Source organism: Sarcophilus harrisii, chromosome 5 (genome assembly GCF_902635505.1).
Source record: "Sarcophilus harrisii chromosome 5, mSarHar1.11, whole genome shotgun sequence".
NCBI classification, from domain to species: Eukaryota; Metazoa; Chordata; class Mammalia; order Dasyuromorphia; family Dasyuridae; genus Sarcophilus; species Sarcophilus harrisii.
In genome coordinates, this window is record NC_045430.1 from 223,569,367 (window position 1) to 223,583,488 (window position 14,122).

The following is a 14,122-nucleotide window of genomic DNA, read 5'->3' on the forward strand; positions in this document are numbered from 1 at the left end:
GAGAGAGGAGACAGAGATAGAGATAGAGACAGAATAGAGGTCATCCTGGTTCAGTAGAACACAGATGCTGATCCAAGAAGAGAGTCTGAGGGATTGCCAGCTAGGCAATCAGTCAAAAGTGCCAGAAAGATTCCGGAGAATGAGACTGGGAAAAGCCATTGGGTGTAACAGCAAGTGAAAGGGGTTTGAATGGAGAAAGCAGTGTCAGCCCAGTGGTGGGTGGGTTGAGAAGTGAAAGGAAGTGCAGAAATGGAGGCAAGGAGGACTTTCCCTGAGAGTTTTCCTATGAAATGAGCTTCCTGGGCATGTCCTGGAGCAGGATTGGGGAACCTTCCTCTCTTCCCCAGGGCCTTTTGGATATTTATAACATCATTTGTGGGCCACACAAAGCCTTAAGATGGTTATCGCCTGCTGTTGGTGTAGCAAATGATTTCTCTGGCAGGCTGGACCTTCCCATGGCCTAGAGTAAACCTTAGCCCAGGTTATTTGTCAAATACACTTCATTCAATTTTTCTCAAACACTTTGGAGACCTCAGTTTTAAAAGCAGTTTATGCCTATAGGATATTGAGTTGATTTTCTGGGTGTTTGTTGGGATTATTTATGACCTGCTCTAGGTCCCAAATCTTGAAGAGCAGAATTTCTTAGGAATGATGCCATGTTGACATATTCTTGATTTGGGTCTGTCAATTAAAGAATCTCAAAGTTAGATGGGATCTCCAAGATCATCTGGTCCAATTTAAATCTGCATGAATCTCACTGGGGACCTCCCAAAACCTCTAGGGCTGAGAGACCACAAAAGTCTGGCCAACAGGCTCTGCCAAAAAGCAATTCTTTAAAAAAACAGACAAAAATGCCAAAGAATAGGGATTATAACAGCAGGACAGCAAATATTACATTAGTTTTTAGGTCTCTAGCCCTTTGAGAGTGACTTCAAGGAGGCTTGATCCTTTTCTCTAAATTGCATCTTGGTGCTGATGATAGAAACATCAGGCAGTCCAGTATCATAGCTGCTGTTATATTGGAGGTTGTCTAGGCTAACTGGTTCCTCTTAGGCCTTGAAGCCTAAATGTGGACTCTACTCATTTTTATGATTGATCTATCCATTTTCTGTTCAAAATACTCTTTAGAGGTTTTGTTCCTAGGCTTAAACAATTTTTTAAAAAAACCAATTGACTTAATCATGGTGCTTCAAAAAGTGCATTTTGGGGGGAGAGGAAGGATAATTTAATTTTGCTCATAGGTCCAAAAAAATGTTCATATCCACTTAAAAAAAAACCATGAATGCTTTCACTTTGTCCTATAGCAAGTGCAGACTTGAAAGCAGCGAAAATCTTTACTGGCCCTTCTGACATTTTCTAATACTTCATGCTGGACTTCCATAGGACTGGGACAGTAGCCCTAACCCCAAAATGTCCACTGATGCCCACAATTACACAATTAGAAATTGATTTCTGTTCACTAAACATTGCCTTTTTCCTGGAGACTTTTAAACAAAATGGGCCTGTCTGTGGGAGGAGTAACAATCAGTTTTAAAAACCACAATATGATTGAGTTTTTCATGGTTATGCGAGGGATGCAAAAATTGGACAATAGTAAGCCCAAAGGAGAAAGGATGGGAACCGGGAGAAGATGCTGCAAGCTGGCCCCTCCTCCCACTGGATCTGCATCTCTTCTTGATTACAGGTGGGGCCCCATCCATGTTGCAAGGGAACTTTTACCAGATGGGGGCTTAAGCATGTGCCCTCAGAGATCACCGTTCCTCTCCATCATCCCCCAGGGCCTGAGTCTACAAAGAAAACCCCACCAGCAAAAGAACCAAGAACACACCAGAGAGAGCGCAAGCAGAATTCTCTAATTTAGGGTTGATGGATTGGATTTGTAAATGTGTGCTGGACTGCCAGGGAGTGTGTGGAGTTTCTCAGAAGATAGAGACTTCTCTTTCTTTGAATACTTTACAAATGTTAATGGTTCTTTCTCAGTTTTGGCTCAGGGGAGAGATTTCACCCAAGCAGAGTAGGCCCACCTCACAGAATTTCCCACAAACCAATCTTGAGTACAATAAAAAGAAATGAGAGCAAGTCAGGCTTGTTGACGCATTTTATTGTGAGATGGGGGAGTCTGGTAAAAAACTAGAAAATGACCATGGTGTAACAACATGGTGGAACTTAAAAATGAAGATTCAGATTTGTAACTTACATACATGAATACAGGAACAAATTGGCACAGAACTGTTAGACATTGTTCCCAATGCTGTTTCTAGAAGGTTATTCTAGTTTGGCTTTCTAAGGAAATGAGAGCTTTATGGTCAGGCTAATTCCTTAATAAAACTGCAGAGCATCATGCGATTAGTCACACGGTGAATCTCAAAATTTAAGAGTTTTATATTAAAAACTGGGTAAAGGTAAAATGACTTGATTGTAATTGTAAAACTAATACATTCCCATTTTAATCTTCTGTTCTACAGTCCAAGGCAAGTATAAATGTTAACATAATACTGTTAAATCAAATCTCAATGCAAGAGAACCAATTGCATCTCTACTTTAAATCTTATCAACTTTCCAAATTTTCATACTAAAATATATTATTGTATTAATACAAACTACAGTATTATACACTACACTGTGTAATAAATAAAGAAATATAAAAATAAGACACATAAATATAAAAGTTTTCTAAAACTAAAAAGGTACATATGTCAGTAAGAAGGGTATTAATACTGCGAGGTTCGAAGACATACAGTACAAAAATGTTGCACAGAGCTATAAACTAAAAGAAATAAAAATAATACTGATAGGTACAAATCAGCTAACTGTTAATAAATGGGGTCCATAATAACTAACATTTGAAAACAGTTATGAGCCAAATAAAGATGAAGTGTCTGTATCTAAAATTAAAACCAATGGATAGAGCAGATTAGAAATTTTCCCTTGTCATTACTGAAGAGAAATTCTGAAAGTCAATTAAACCAAAATGAATATCGAGTAATTAAAGGATAAAATGTTCCAGGGATTCTGTTTCTTTAATGACAGAATTGATGTTCTGACGTTTGATTTTAGAACTTTGATACAGATCAACAAATGCTAGTTATTGTAGGCCACACATTGAACAAGGCTGGAGAGCCTTTAAAATACTGATCAATGGCACTTACAGCACACACAGGTCTTGCTTAAGGCCAAAGGAGATACAAAGCTTCATATCATATCCTTCATATTTGTTACTACATACTCAAACACAATTACAAACACTGATTTTTGACCACTTCGCTGTCCTTATCAGTATTAACACTGTTAGTCCCTGCAATCAGAACTCAACGACAATCTTATAAACTACGTTTTAAACCACATGAGTAAGAAACTTCAGTTCTTCTATGGGCTGCTTTCTGAAGGCTAACACCACACTTGAAATGATAAAATGCTCTACTACAGCATCTAAATGTTAGACATGAACTACCTCTGAGACAGATGTGACAGAAGGTAGCCAGCGCGGTTTGGAACTGCATCGTACTTCTGGGTAGGGAATTTTGTAGTGCAGAAGTTCTCACATTTTAAAAAACATAATAAAATACTGAAGCGGATTTAGCAAATGTTTTACCAATAAAAAATTATATAAATCTCTCCCAATTGTACAGCTCAAAAATTAACCAACAAAAGAATGAAAAATTAATACTGATGAAAGAAAATGATGCCAGATGCTTGTCTAATAAATCAGGTTTCCTTCAACCTGTTAAATCTTTGCTTTCAGAGTCACTATATTTATTTTTCTAATCTGCTTCATGTTACAAACTTGTTCCTAACTTTGAAAATTGCGTGAAAAATTACTAGGTTTGAGGTTCAGGCACACCTGGATATTTTTTTTTTTTTTTTTGTGGATTTTTGTATATATAATTTTTAGCTTTTTTTTTTTTTTTTTTTAACACAGTAGTGAAGAGGAAACATGGTATGCAAGCTACCATGTTTCCATGAAAAGCATGTATAGTATAGAACAAACTTCATTACCAATAAGAATTAATTTTCCTTTTAGGAAAAAACCATTAGGCTTCATGTGTTTTCTCCTTTGATCCTTGTTCCCCATTCTCTGTGATTTCTTGTTCTACACCACCAGCTTGCTCCGGGGCCTCTCCGGCCTTCCTCGTACCTTCAGTGTCTGCTCTTTCTCCCTCCTCCTCCTCCTCCTCCTCCTCGTCCTCCCCTTCCTCTTCTTCCTCTTCTTCCTCCTCCTCCCCATCCTCCTCCTCCTGGGGTTTTCCACATGCCTTTTCTTCCTGAAGTTCCTCCAGCTCCTTTTCCTCCTCGTCATCTTCCTCCTTTTCGCTGTCTTCCTCCTCTTCTCGGGTTAGGCTCTCTCTCTCGTCCGAGTCCATCGGGGAGGGAGAGGCCCTGGCGCCCGTGTGCTCGTGACCCAGGGCTCCCGGGCCGGCCTCTTCCTGCTCTGGGCCGTCTCGCTCCTCGGCTTCTCTCTTGCAGTAGGAGTAGCGGTGGTTCATGTGCTGGGAGTAAGACCCCGAGTGGGAGAAACGCTTTCCGCATTTGTCACATTGATAAGGCTTTTCTCCAGAATGCAGTCGCATATGTTCGATTAAATGATGTTTGTGTTTGAATGCCTTTTTGCAGATTCCACACTCGTGAGGTCGTTTACCTGCAAATCAAAGAACCGTTCAGTTATTTCCTAATTTCACTTTTCTAACACTTCAGGATGTTACCTGATGTGGTCTGTAAAAAGACATTTCCAGGGTTTCTCATTTCATCTTTTGAAAATGGCCAAGTCTGTATATTCACCAAGTTTTTGTTAAAAATAATATGGAATTCAGGTAAAATTCAGCCTGTATTAATGGGAAAGTAAGCAATCTTTCTGATATTTAATGTACAGGCTCTACTTTTCAGTTAAGAATGTTGGCGACTAAAATTAACTGAAATGCCTCCTAGACAAATATCTTGATGGCTATTTTGAAAGCCAAGTGCAAAAGTGAACAGAATGCTGCTAAGAGAGAAAAGTTAGAAGAGATGGCAAGGCTGTATTTAAGGAAAATGACAAAAACTTGACTGTGATGTAGATACCATTACTTTAGTATCCAATGAGGTCAAACGACAAAAATTCAGATTCTTTCCTTTTTTTAAAAAAAAAAGTCAGGGACCATGTATTTGTCTACACTTTGCAACGTTAGATTTCCTTTCTTATAGACAATTTGATTCTGACTAAATCTTTAATTTTTTGCTCAGTGTCTGTGTGTAGGGAGTCTAATTTTTCTGATTTTAGAGTACAAGAGATTATAGGAAGGGCATTAAAAGAGGGTCTAACTGAGGATTGCTCTTCTACCAGGAGTATTCACCTTTATACTTCAAGGGCCAGATTTATTTTTTAACCAATAGGGAGTATTCACAGAAAAGAAATGGGAGCATCCCTTTTCTCCAAAGACAGAGGGAACATTACATACACAACCATATTCTCCTTTAAGTCAGTAAGCAGGTATGTGTAAAATCCAATACTTGTGACTAGAGGTTCTCCCCTATTGTCTGAAATAATGAAAGGCAAGGCTAAATTTCAGTGAGAGGTCAGGGAAAAGAGATGTAATTTTTTCCTCACCCATACACTTCCTCAGTTCTCTCCCTGCCTTATATCTCTTGGATCTAAAGCACATAAAACAATATTAGAATTGGGCAACTGCTGAATGCTATCATAGCAAAGTCCTTCGTAAACTTTATACAAAAACTGCTTTGCTTACACTAGTCTAAAATGTGGCTCTAGGAAGCCTGAGAGGCTCTGTGAAGAGAGGGTCCCCCCAGCTCCTCCAGCCATCTTACTTTGAAGACATCTTACTCCAGTAAAAACCCACAGGAATGTGGCAATGAGACCAAAAAAATCAAGTGCTGTGACAGCTTATAGGAATGAGAAAACAAATAATTATTTCTTTCATAAAGTAATTTATAAAGAACAGGTAGTCAAAACAGGGAAATATTGTAAGATCAAAGTGATGGAGGGGCAATAGGTAATTCTGGGCATGACTGCTTTTGGCTTGTTTGTTTTAAATCAAACATCTTCCCATCACATTGGATCACAGATCTTTTTCAATGCAGTACTATGAATCACCAACTTACCTGTATGCTCATATTTATGTCTTAACAGTGAACTGCTTTTCTGGAATATTTTATCACACAAATCACAGGCATACATTCCATTTTCTGTCTTCCGCATTTTCTTTTTGGGTGGTGTAGAATCAGAATCATTCTGATCCTCCACATTAGATACTCCTTCTGAGCTAGTGTCTTGCCTTTCATCCTATGGGGGAAAAGTGGGCAAGTTAAAAACATACATACACACGCAAAAACATGAACGCAGCAGGAATTTTTATATAGTGAAAGCAATAGGGGCAAAATAGATAAAATTTAAAAACAAAAACCAAAAATACACTGGGAATGTTTATAAGAATGAAAGCTTTGATTTGTATTTTCAATGAACTGGCATATAAGCTAGTAAATCCAAACATAAACTCTCCTCTCCTTCCCCCAACCCCACATCTCCAATCTTGGCCAACAGAACTGCATGGCTCACAATTACGTTCTAGGTGTTCATATAGGGAGATGGGAACCGAGGGTCATGTGAGATCCAGATCTGATGACCTGTTAGACTTGGGGGCAATGTTGTCAGAATTGCAGGGATGAAAAGTAGCCATTTTACATTTTACTGTCTTAAGAAAATGTGAAAAACCACTGCTTAACCACATTTGCACAAATTACACATTTTCAAGAATTAAAATCATCTTTTCATTTTTTGGTAGACCATCTTACCATTTAGAACCATTTATCTGCAAAAGGCTCTTCAGTAATTATCCTGATTTATGATTCTTTTTATTATATAATAACTTTGTGACATTTGATTCAAGACTAGAACAGCCAATGATACATTTGCAACTGTAACGTGCAGAATGGTGTAGGATGAAGGCCCAACACAATTTCCTGACTTTCTCTGCTCCTGATTCCTAAAATGAGCTGGGTCACCCCTGCCAGGACACTGAAGACTATGGAGGATGCTAAAAGAGGCTCCTGAGGCTCATCATCGTTTCTAAAAGCACTGGTGGGAGTAGGATGGTGGGTGCCAATTCTTGGCTTTTGGTCTCAGTGAACTTTGGGGATAGAAAGCTTGCCAGGTGGGCAGAATCACACCTGGATCACAGGCCTTTCACATACTGGGAAAGACGGTCTAGAAAGAGAAGGAATGTTTGGAGCAAAGCTCAAAGGAAAGGCCTTAAGGACTTTGCTGAAAAAAAAAATCACCAGTGTTTACAACATACAAAAGAAGCAGTGTCTTGTAGCTGATAGAGATCTGGCAAGTCCCACCACTGACTTCCCCAAGCTGCTGTGTGGCAGGCTTCAGGCAGGGCCCCAGAACATCAAGCTGTGAAGCAGGTGTTCCCTGTCCTGGGACACGGTCTTTTCATCACATAGGAGTCCCTACATTCATAAAATCACAGTTCCTATTCTCTCTTTGTAATAATCCCAATAGTTTGTAGAATATTATAGCTCTATAACTGGAACTGTTATATTATTACATAATTGTATAACGATTGTTATTATATGACAGACTACACTGGAATAGTGAATCATTACAATAATAATGGGCAGGTAGATGGCTCAGTGAATAGAGCACTGGGCATGGAGGTCGGAAGATTCATCTTTCTGAATTCAAACCTGACCTCAGACACTTCCTAGCTGTGTGACTCTGGGCAAGTCTGCCTCAGTTTCCTCATCTGTAAAATGAACTGGAGAAGGAGTGGAAACAAACCACTATAGTATCTTGGTTGAAAAAATCCCAAATGGGGTAGTGAAAAGTCATTTGTGATTCGACAACAAGAATGATGACCTGTAATATTCTAAAACTATTTATATGCCCTTTGATTTACTTTTAAGTTACTTTCAATTCGATATTTATGAGAAGGTAGCTGTAAGGGCCAAAGGGAGGTGATTAGTTTTAAATTTTGTAGCTGGATAGAATAGTTGTAGCATCAATAACCATGGGTAAATTTTTCACTTGATGGACCAGCATTTCCTCAGCTATCAAAAGAATCTTTGAACTGGATGATCTTAAAGATAATTTCCATTTCTAAAATTCTATACCACAAAAATCATAGAAAAACAACAACAACAAAAAAGCTTTGCAACACACTCTGTATTTCAGCCTTCTATTATATCACATCTAAGTAATGGTTCATACCTATGATTTTCACATCATCTGGTCAGGTGCTTAGTTATGGTTTATAGCTCAATGGGCCAGGCAGACCTTTTAATGTGACAATACACAATGGAGGTCTATGGATAAACACTTTGAAATGTTTTTCTGGTCAAAAAACAATTTCTTTCCTAAAACTTATAAATCTAATATGAATTGCAGCATCTATTCTGAAAGGCAGGACAAAATGGATACTATAAAAAAACTGATGTTTCTTCTAGATCAGAAATAGGATCAAATATGGAGATGTTACAGTTTGAGTTCATATAGAAGAACAATATGCCTGATACTACGTAGGGTAGCTCACCAAAGAGTTATAGTGCTTTTGGAGAGAACAGAAGAGAGAAAATGATTCATCATTTAGCCATGTGGAAGACTTCTCAATGTGTGTGTATGTGCATCTTTCCTGATTCACACTAACTATAACCAAACACTGCCTAATGCCTAAAGCCAGTAAGAATATTGAGCAAATTCATTGGTTATCTTTTTGTAAATCTTTACATTACCAAGGCTAATTATTATCTGCTTTGATTCCTGGTGTATAAGACAAGACACTTTTATTTATTAATGGCTTTAATTGAGGAAGAAGCTCTTTTCTAATTTTGGAAATAGCAGTCTTAAACATTGTTTCTGACATAGCTATGAAGATGTTTAGGTGTGTCTATATATCTATTTTACTAGATGATCTATGACCTCATCTCAGTTGGTATGCACCCTTCTATTGGGGAGTAGTTACATCCATCCATGCCATTTTATCCTCTGTAATTGCTGTCCCCCTGTCCTTTCACAGATTGTTCCTAGAGAACCTATATAACACATTGGAGGTAAGAATTAATCTAAATAAATTTCCCTTAACCATCATATTTAAATTGTAACATTAAAGCCCCTTTCTCCCCAACATACTACAACGTTGAAATAAAAGAGCATTTCCTCTTGATCTGATCTTGTTTACAGTAGAGTGAGAAAAAACTGAAATAGGACGCACAAGAAAACATGGACATGCTCAGCTGGGAGCTCGGTTACCTGATTTCCATTAGGCTGGGCCACCTTTGTGGGTGCTTCTTGGACTGCAGGGCTGACCGTAGTAGAATATGTATATGCCACTTGGGGAATCAGGATGGTCTGCTTATTGGCAGCAAGTGCTCGTAAGCATGGAACACTGTTCTGGTCAGCAATGGCCACGATTGTAGGTAACTGGGCAGTGACGGTGGGGATGGCGATATTGATGGGGTTGGCACTTGGTGGGATCACATTTACAACTGGGTCTGAGTCTGTCACACCACTGTCCTTCTGCGGATCCTTTTTTGCACATGACAAGTTCAAGGGCTCTTCCTGGACAGAATAAACACTGTTCTGGTAAACACTAGTGATAGTGGATCTCTCCAATAGTTCTCCATGTTGCTTTGGTAGTGAAAGATCAAGAGGTTCGACTTGAGGCTCTTCGGGGGCACCTTCCGCTGTGTACAGGTAACCCTGGGTGTTTCGCGTTGAAGAAAGGTTGAGTGGCGATGGGGATGGTGTGCGGCTCCCGGGCCCACTCGGAGCCGGCCCGACGGGAGACTGGGCCGCCTTGCTCGGGCTTCCTGTGCTGGCCTCAGGTTCGTCAGCGTTTGCAGGTGCTGGGGGATCGCTGTCACCGGTGGGGACGCTCCCTTGGCCGGGCTCGGGGGAGGACGGCTCCGATGGCTGCACTGAAATCTGTCCGGCTTGCATCTTTTCAAACCATTTTTTTACTACGTCCAGGGGCAGGTTAACCGAGTCTGCGATTTTGGAAAGCTCTTCTGTGTTTGGCTGTGCGTTCAGAGCGTAGTAGGCTTTGAGGAGAGACAGGAGGTTTTTTAGGGGCGGCTGGCTGGGAGACAGGCGGCCCTCACTGGGGTCTGTGGGGACGGGGGGCTCAGGCTTCCCGGCCTCGGGGGCGCTGGGTGGAGCTGGCTGCTTTGGGTTGTGGGGCTGGAATTCCGGAGGGGCCTTCAGATCTCCGGGGCAGTCCTCACACATTAGGCAAGTGCTGTCATCGGGCTCCCCTTCAAAGTGCTTTTCTTTCTCAGACTTCACGGTAAGGTCTTCGGGCAACTTTTCACTTTTGCAACTATTGGTGGGGACAGAGTTTTCTTTTTTCAGATTCTGGGGAACAACCTGAAGCTGACCAGGCTGCTCAAGGCTATAGTTGATGATGATTTTGGTCGTTCCATCCTGGTCAACCAAAGGAAGACTGATAGCCGAAATGAGGGAATGGCCGGCCGGCTGTATGGTTGGCGAGCCAATTGTTTCTTGATCTTTGGATGCAAGATTGGCGTGATTGTTCTCCAGAACTTGCCGTATTACATTACCATCCACTGCCACTTTGAGTACATTTTGAATATCACTCAAATTAATACTTATGGGAGACACCAACCCTACTGTTGGGAGGACAACAGCTTGCACCACACCCTGAGGAGAACTGGTAGCCTGTAAGGGGCTACCGCCACTGAAAACCCCATTTTGTAAAGGGGCTGAACAGTTGATTCCTGAAGTAACCACGATGGGTTTGAATTCATAATCCACAGGTTCCGTTTTAATTTGGTTTACTGGAAGTTGTTCTTGCAAGGGCTTGTTTTCCATCTTTTGCCGGATCTGAGGCCTGGCGGGACTGCCTGGAGATGCCGACAGAGACGGTGAGGAGCACTGCGATGGCTTGAGCCCTGTTCTGGACCGGCCATTCACAGGCATCAAACCGATGCATTTTTTACTGCTGATGTGTGAGCTATAGGAACCAGAATGGGAAAAACGTTTCTTGCAGTTTGGGCATTCATATGGCTTCTCTCCTAAACAGCAACAAAAATGACAGTCACTGTTTTATTAAAGAATGGTCCAAAGTCCAAACATTTCCTAAACAAATAGCCCAGCCCTTCAAAAGCTACAGAAACAGCACAGATACTTAGGACATCTTAGTTGGCACTACCTGTTTTTACAGATAAGATGTTTTTTCATATATCTGATCCTGCTCCTTAAAACTCAACCAGAGTAATTATAGAGGCCAAAAGAGTCTCCCCTTAGTGTTCTGGTTCAACTTCAGAATCTTTCAAATCAATACTTTTCATTATTCTAGCTTACCATCTCCAGACAATTTACTTATCTCAAACTAGCCAATTTAAGGGAGAATTAACTGTAGGTTGTGGGTTGAGTGTGAGGAGAGAAAGGAAGGACAGAGGAAGCTGGGATGATGTTCTTTCAAAGTTGAACATTCAACTTTAACCGACAAAGTTCAAAACTCTACAAGGTTACCTTGAGAGGATTTCCCATGAAAGGAAATAAAATGCAACTTCTCTAATTCTAAAATAAAAAATCTTATACATATTTTGAACATGTTTTACACACACACACACACACACACACACACACACAAAACAACAAAAAAAAAAAACATGTTTTTGACCCTGAGGCTAGTTTGGTAATTTCATTACATAAGTGTCATAGGATGAGGAAACTCTTCCCCCATTATAGATTAGCAGTGATTCTGCTAATTATCATCTTCAAGACCAGCTCTGGCACAATGAGAAGTTTTGTGCTTTGCCAGAGTCATCCAGCATCTTTATCACCCCCAGCTCTTCCTGACTCTGAGACTAGCTCCCTCTACGCCAGGCCATGCTGTCTTTATCTGTTATTTCTCATAGGATTGAGTATTTATGATCTGAAATTGCATCAACTGCATCATATAAAGACAAAAGAATAGTTTTTCTCTCATTGAGAAATTAAAAGTAACTTTAAAAAAATGTCTGTGTTAAAATTATAAATTCAAAAGTGTACAATTGAATATGATACTCTCAGAAATGTTAACTGGTCTCCTTGTAATTTTAAGCAACCCAAGAAATTAGTATTGAAAGGGACTTTATAACTTGTGTATTATAACCCGCTCTTCAGCAAGGAATCCTTTCTCACATGTGATCACAGAGCTTAAATATTTCTATTTCCTATGAAAGGGAGGAAACCCTATGGCACTCCAAGAGACAATGTGGAAATAAGGATGACTAAATCAATTTTCAAGAATCTTGGGCTAGTGGTATAAAAAAGTGAAAAGAACACTATGTTTTATAATTAACACTCAATACTCTGAACATTTTTAGGACTTAATTTCCAAAACAAGCCCAGATATCCATTGTAAGGAAAAATACTATAGTCAGTTATTGAGCTGTCATTTTTCAATATATTAAAATACAATGTTTGCAAAATTTTATAGTCACTGATAGCTGTAGCCAGGCTTAGTCAATAAAAGGGGTAGGGAGCTTGTCTTGGGGTAAGACAGGACCGAGGTTCAAGTTTAGTAGCAGAGATATCCTGACTCTGCTATCATGGAGTAATGGACTTCTTGGTCAACTGTCTATAATTAAACATTACAAGGAGTTGATTATATCTGTAAGTGGGGGAATTCATTAAAAAGAAGAAATCACAGATCCACTATCAAAAACCTAAATACAATCACTTTTCTAAACATTAGATAATAATATCTTTAAAAAAGACATAAAAAAATTCTTAAGACCCAGTTAACATTACTAGAATTGTGTTCAGTTCCCCGGGGGACTGCCAGCAGACTGTGAATTGTCAAGTGGGATGGACACCAGTAAACTTTTCTATTTAAACTTTTATGTGAGCTGGTGTAGAGGACGGAGCACTGGACTTGGCAAAAGGAAGATCTGAGTTCAAATCTGACCTTAGACTCTTACTGGCTACTTAACCTTGCACAAATTATTTATCTTCTCTTTGCCACAGTTTCCTTATCTACAAAATAGGACTAATAATAGCACCTACCTTCCACATTGTAGTGAAAAGATAGGGTGAGATTGTAAAAAGCCAGCAAACTTTAAAGCTCCATAAATGTACTTCCCACTGAAAAGCACTTTATAAATAAACACTAGGCATTTTTTATGGGTCTATTTTTCTCTTAAGCAGCTAATTGAAGTAAAAATCACACAGGTATTCCACCCCATTGATTCTTTCACTGATTTCACCCCTTTACAGTTCCATGTTTTCATTCCTCATTCATCTTCCATCTCTATCTTCCCATCCAATCTCTGCCTCTTTCCCCCCATTTTCTCAATGCCCTATTCACTTTGTAAAAGAAGGTAACGAAATGAATGTTAAGCAGAAAGGGAAAAAGTTCTTAGAATTTCTTAAATAAAATTAGAATTTAATGTCTTCTAACTGGGAACTGTGTCATATATGAACTTAATTATATATGTTAATCTGTCAATTTGTAAGAAGGAAACATGCATGTTCCTAATGTCAAAAGCAATAGAATACTTTGCTTTATCAAATAACTTTGTTTCTGAAAAATTCCTAGTGATTCTGTTCCCCACTGAATCACTGAATAATTTCAAGCCCATTTTTAAAGTTCATTTCTCATTGCTCTTCAATTCAAAGAAGCTCTTAATACATCAGCTTTAAGTTTCTCTTGGGGGTGGGGTGGGGAATATCAGATCTTTTGTCAAGCAGTTAATAGTCTATAGCACACACATACTTAAATGCTCTATGGAAAGTGCTATTTCAAGAAATTCTATTGAAATAAATAATGACCCAGAATTTATTCATATAATTAGGTTTGGATTTTTGTCTATTAGATTTCTTAAGGCAGGATTTACGTGTGTTTATAAAAATTGTTACACAGAAAATGTGATTAAATGAGACTGAGGCTGTTTTCAAAAAACCCAACATTTCAGAATTTATACATCTAAATTAATGTGACTTTTCAAAGATGGGAGATTTCTATGATGGGAGATTATATACTAATCACACTGTCAAAAAAAAAAAAAAAACAACATTGTCTAATGTCAGAGTGCTTTTGCGTTCCCTTCTAATTTGGTGGTGCAGAGGACAGAGTGCCTGGACTTCAGTCAGGAAGACATTTTCCTGAGTTCAAATCTG

The 14,122-nt window shown here is 39.2% G+C and overlaps 1 protein-coding gene across 3 annotated transcripts in view; it reads right to left on the reverse strand.

Annotated features, from left to right (window-relative positions):
- Positions 1 to 2,080: 2,080 nt before the first annotated feature.
- Positions 2,081 to 14,122, reverse strand: part of ZEB1 (zinc finger E-box binding homeobox 1) — a 191,828-nt gene continuing 179,786 nt past the window's right edge. For all 3 annotated transcript variants that reach the window (XM_031939756.1, XM_031939755.1, XM_023505052.2), the window contains 3 exons: positions 9,245 to 11,028; positions 6,094 to 6,274; positions 2,081 to 4,636 (listed from right to left, as the gene is read on the reverse strand). In XM_031939756.1, coding sequence (XP_031795616.1) covers positions 4,032 to 4,636; positions 6,094 to 6,274; positions 9,245 to 11,028 — 2,570 coding nt within the window. In that variant the 3' untranslated portion in view covers positions 2,081 to 4,031. The remainder of the gene's footprint in view (positions 4,637 to 6,093; positions 6,275 to 9,244; positions 11,029 to 14,122) is intronic.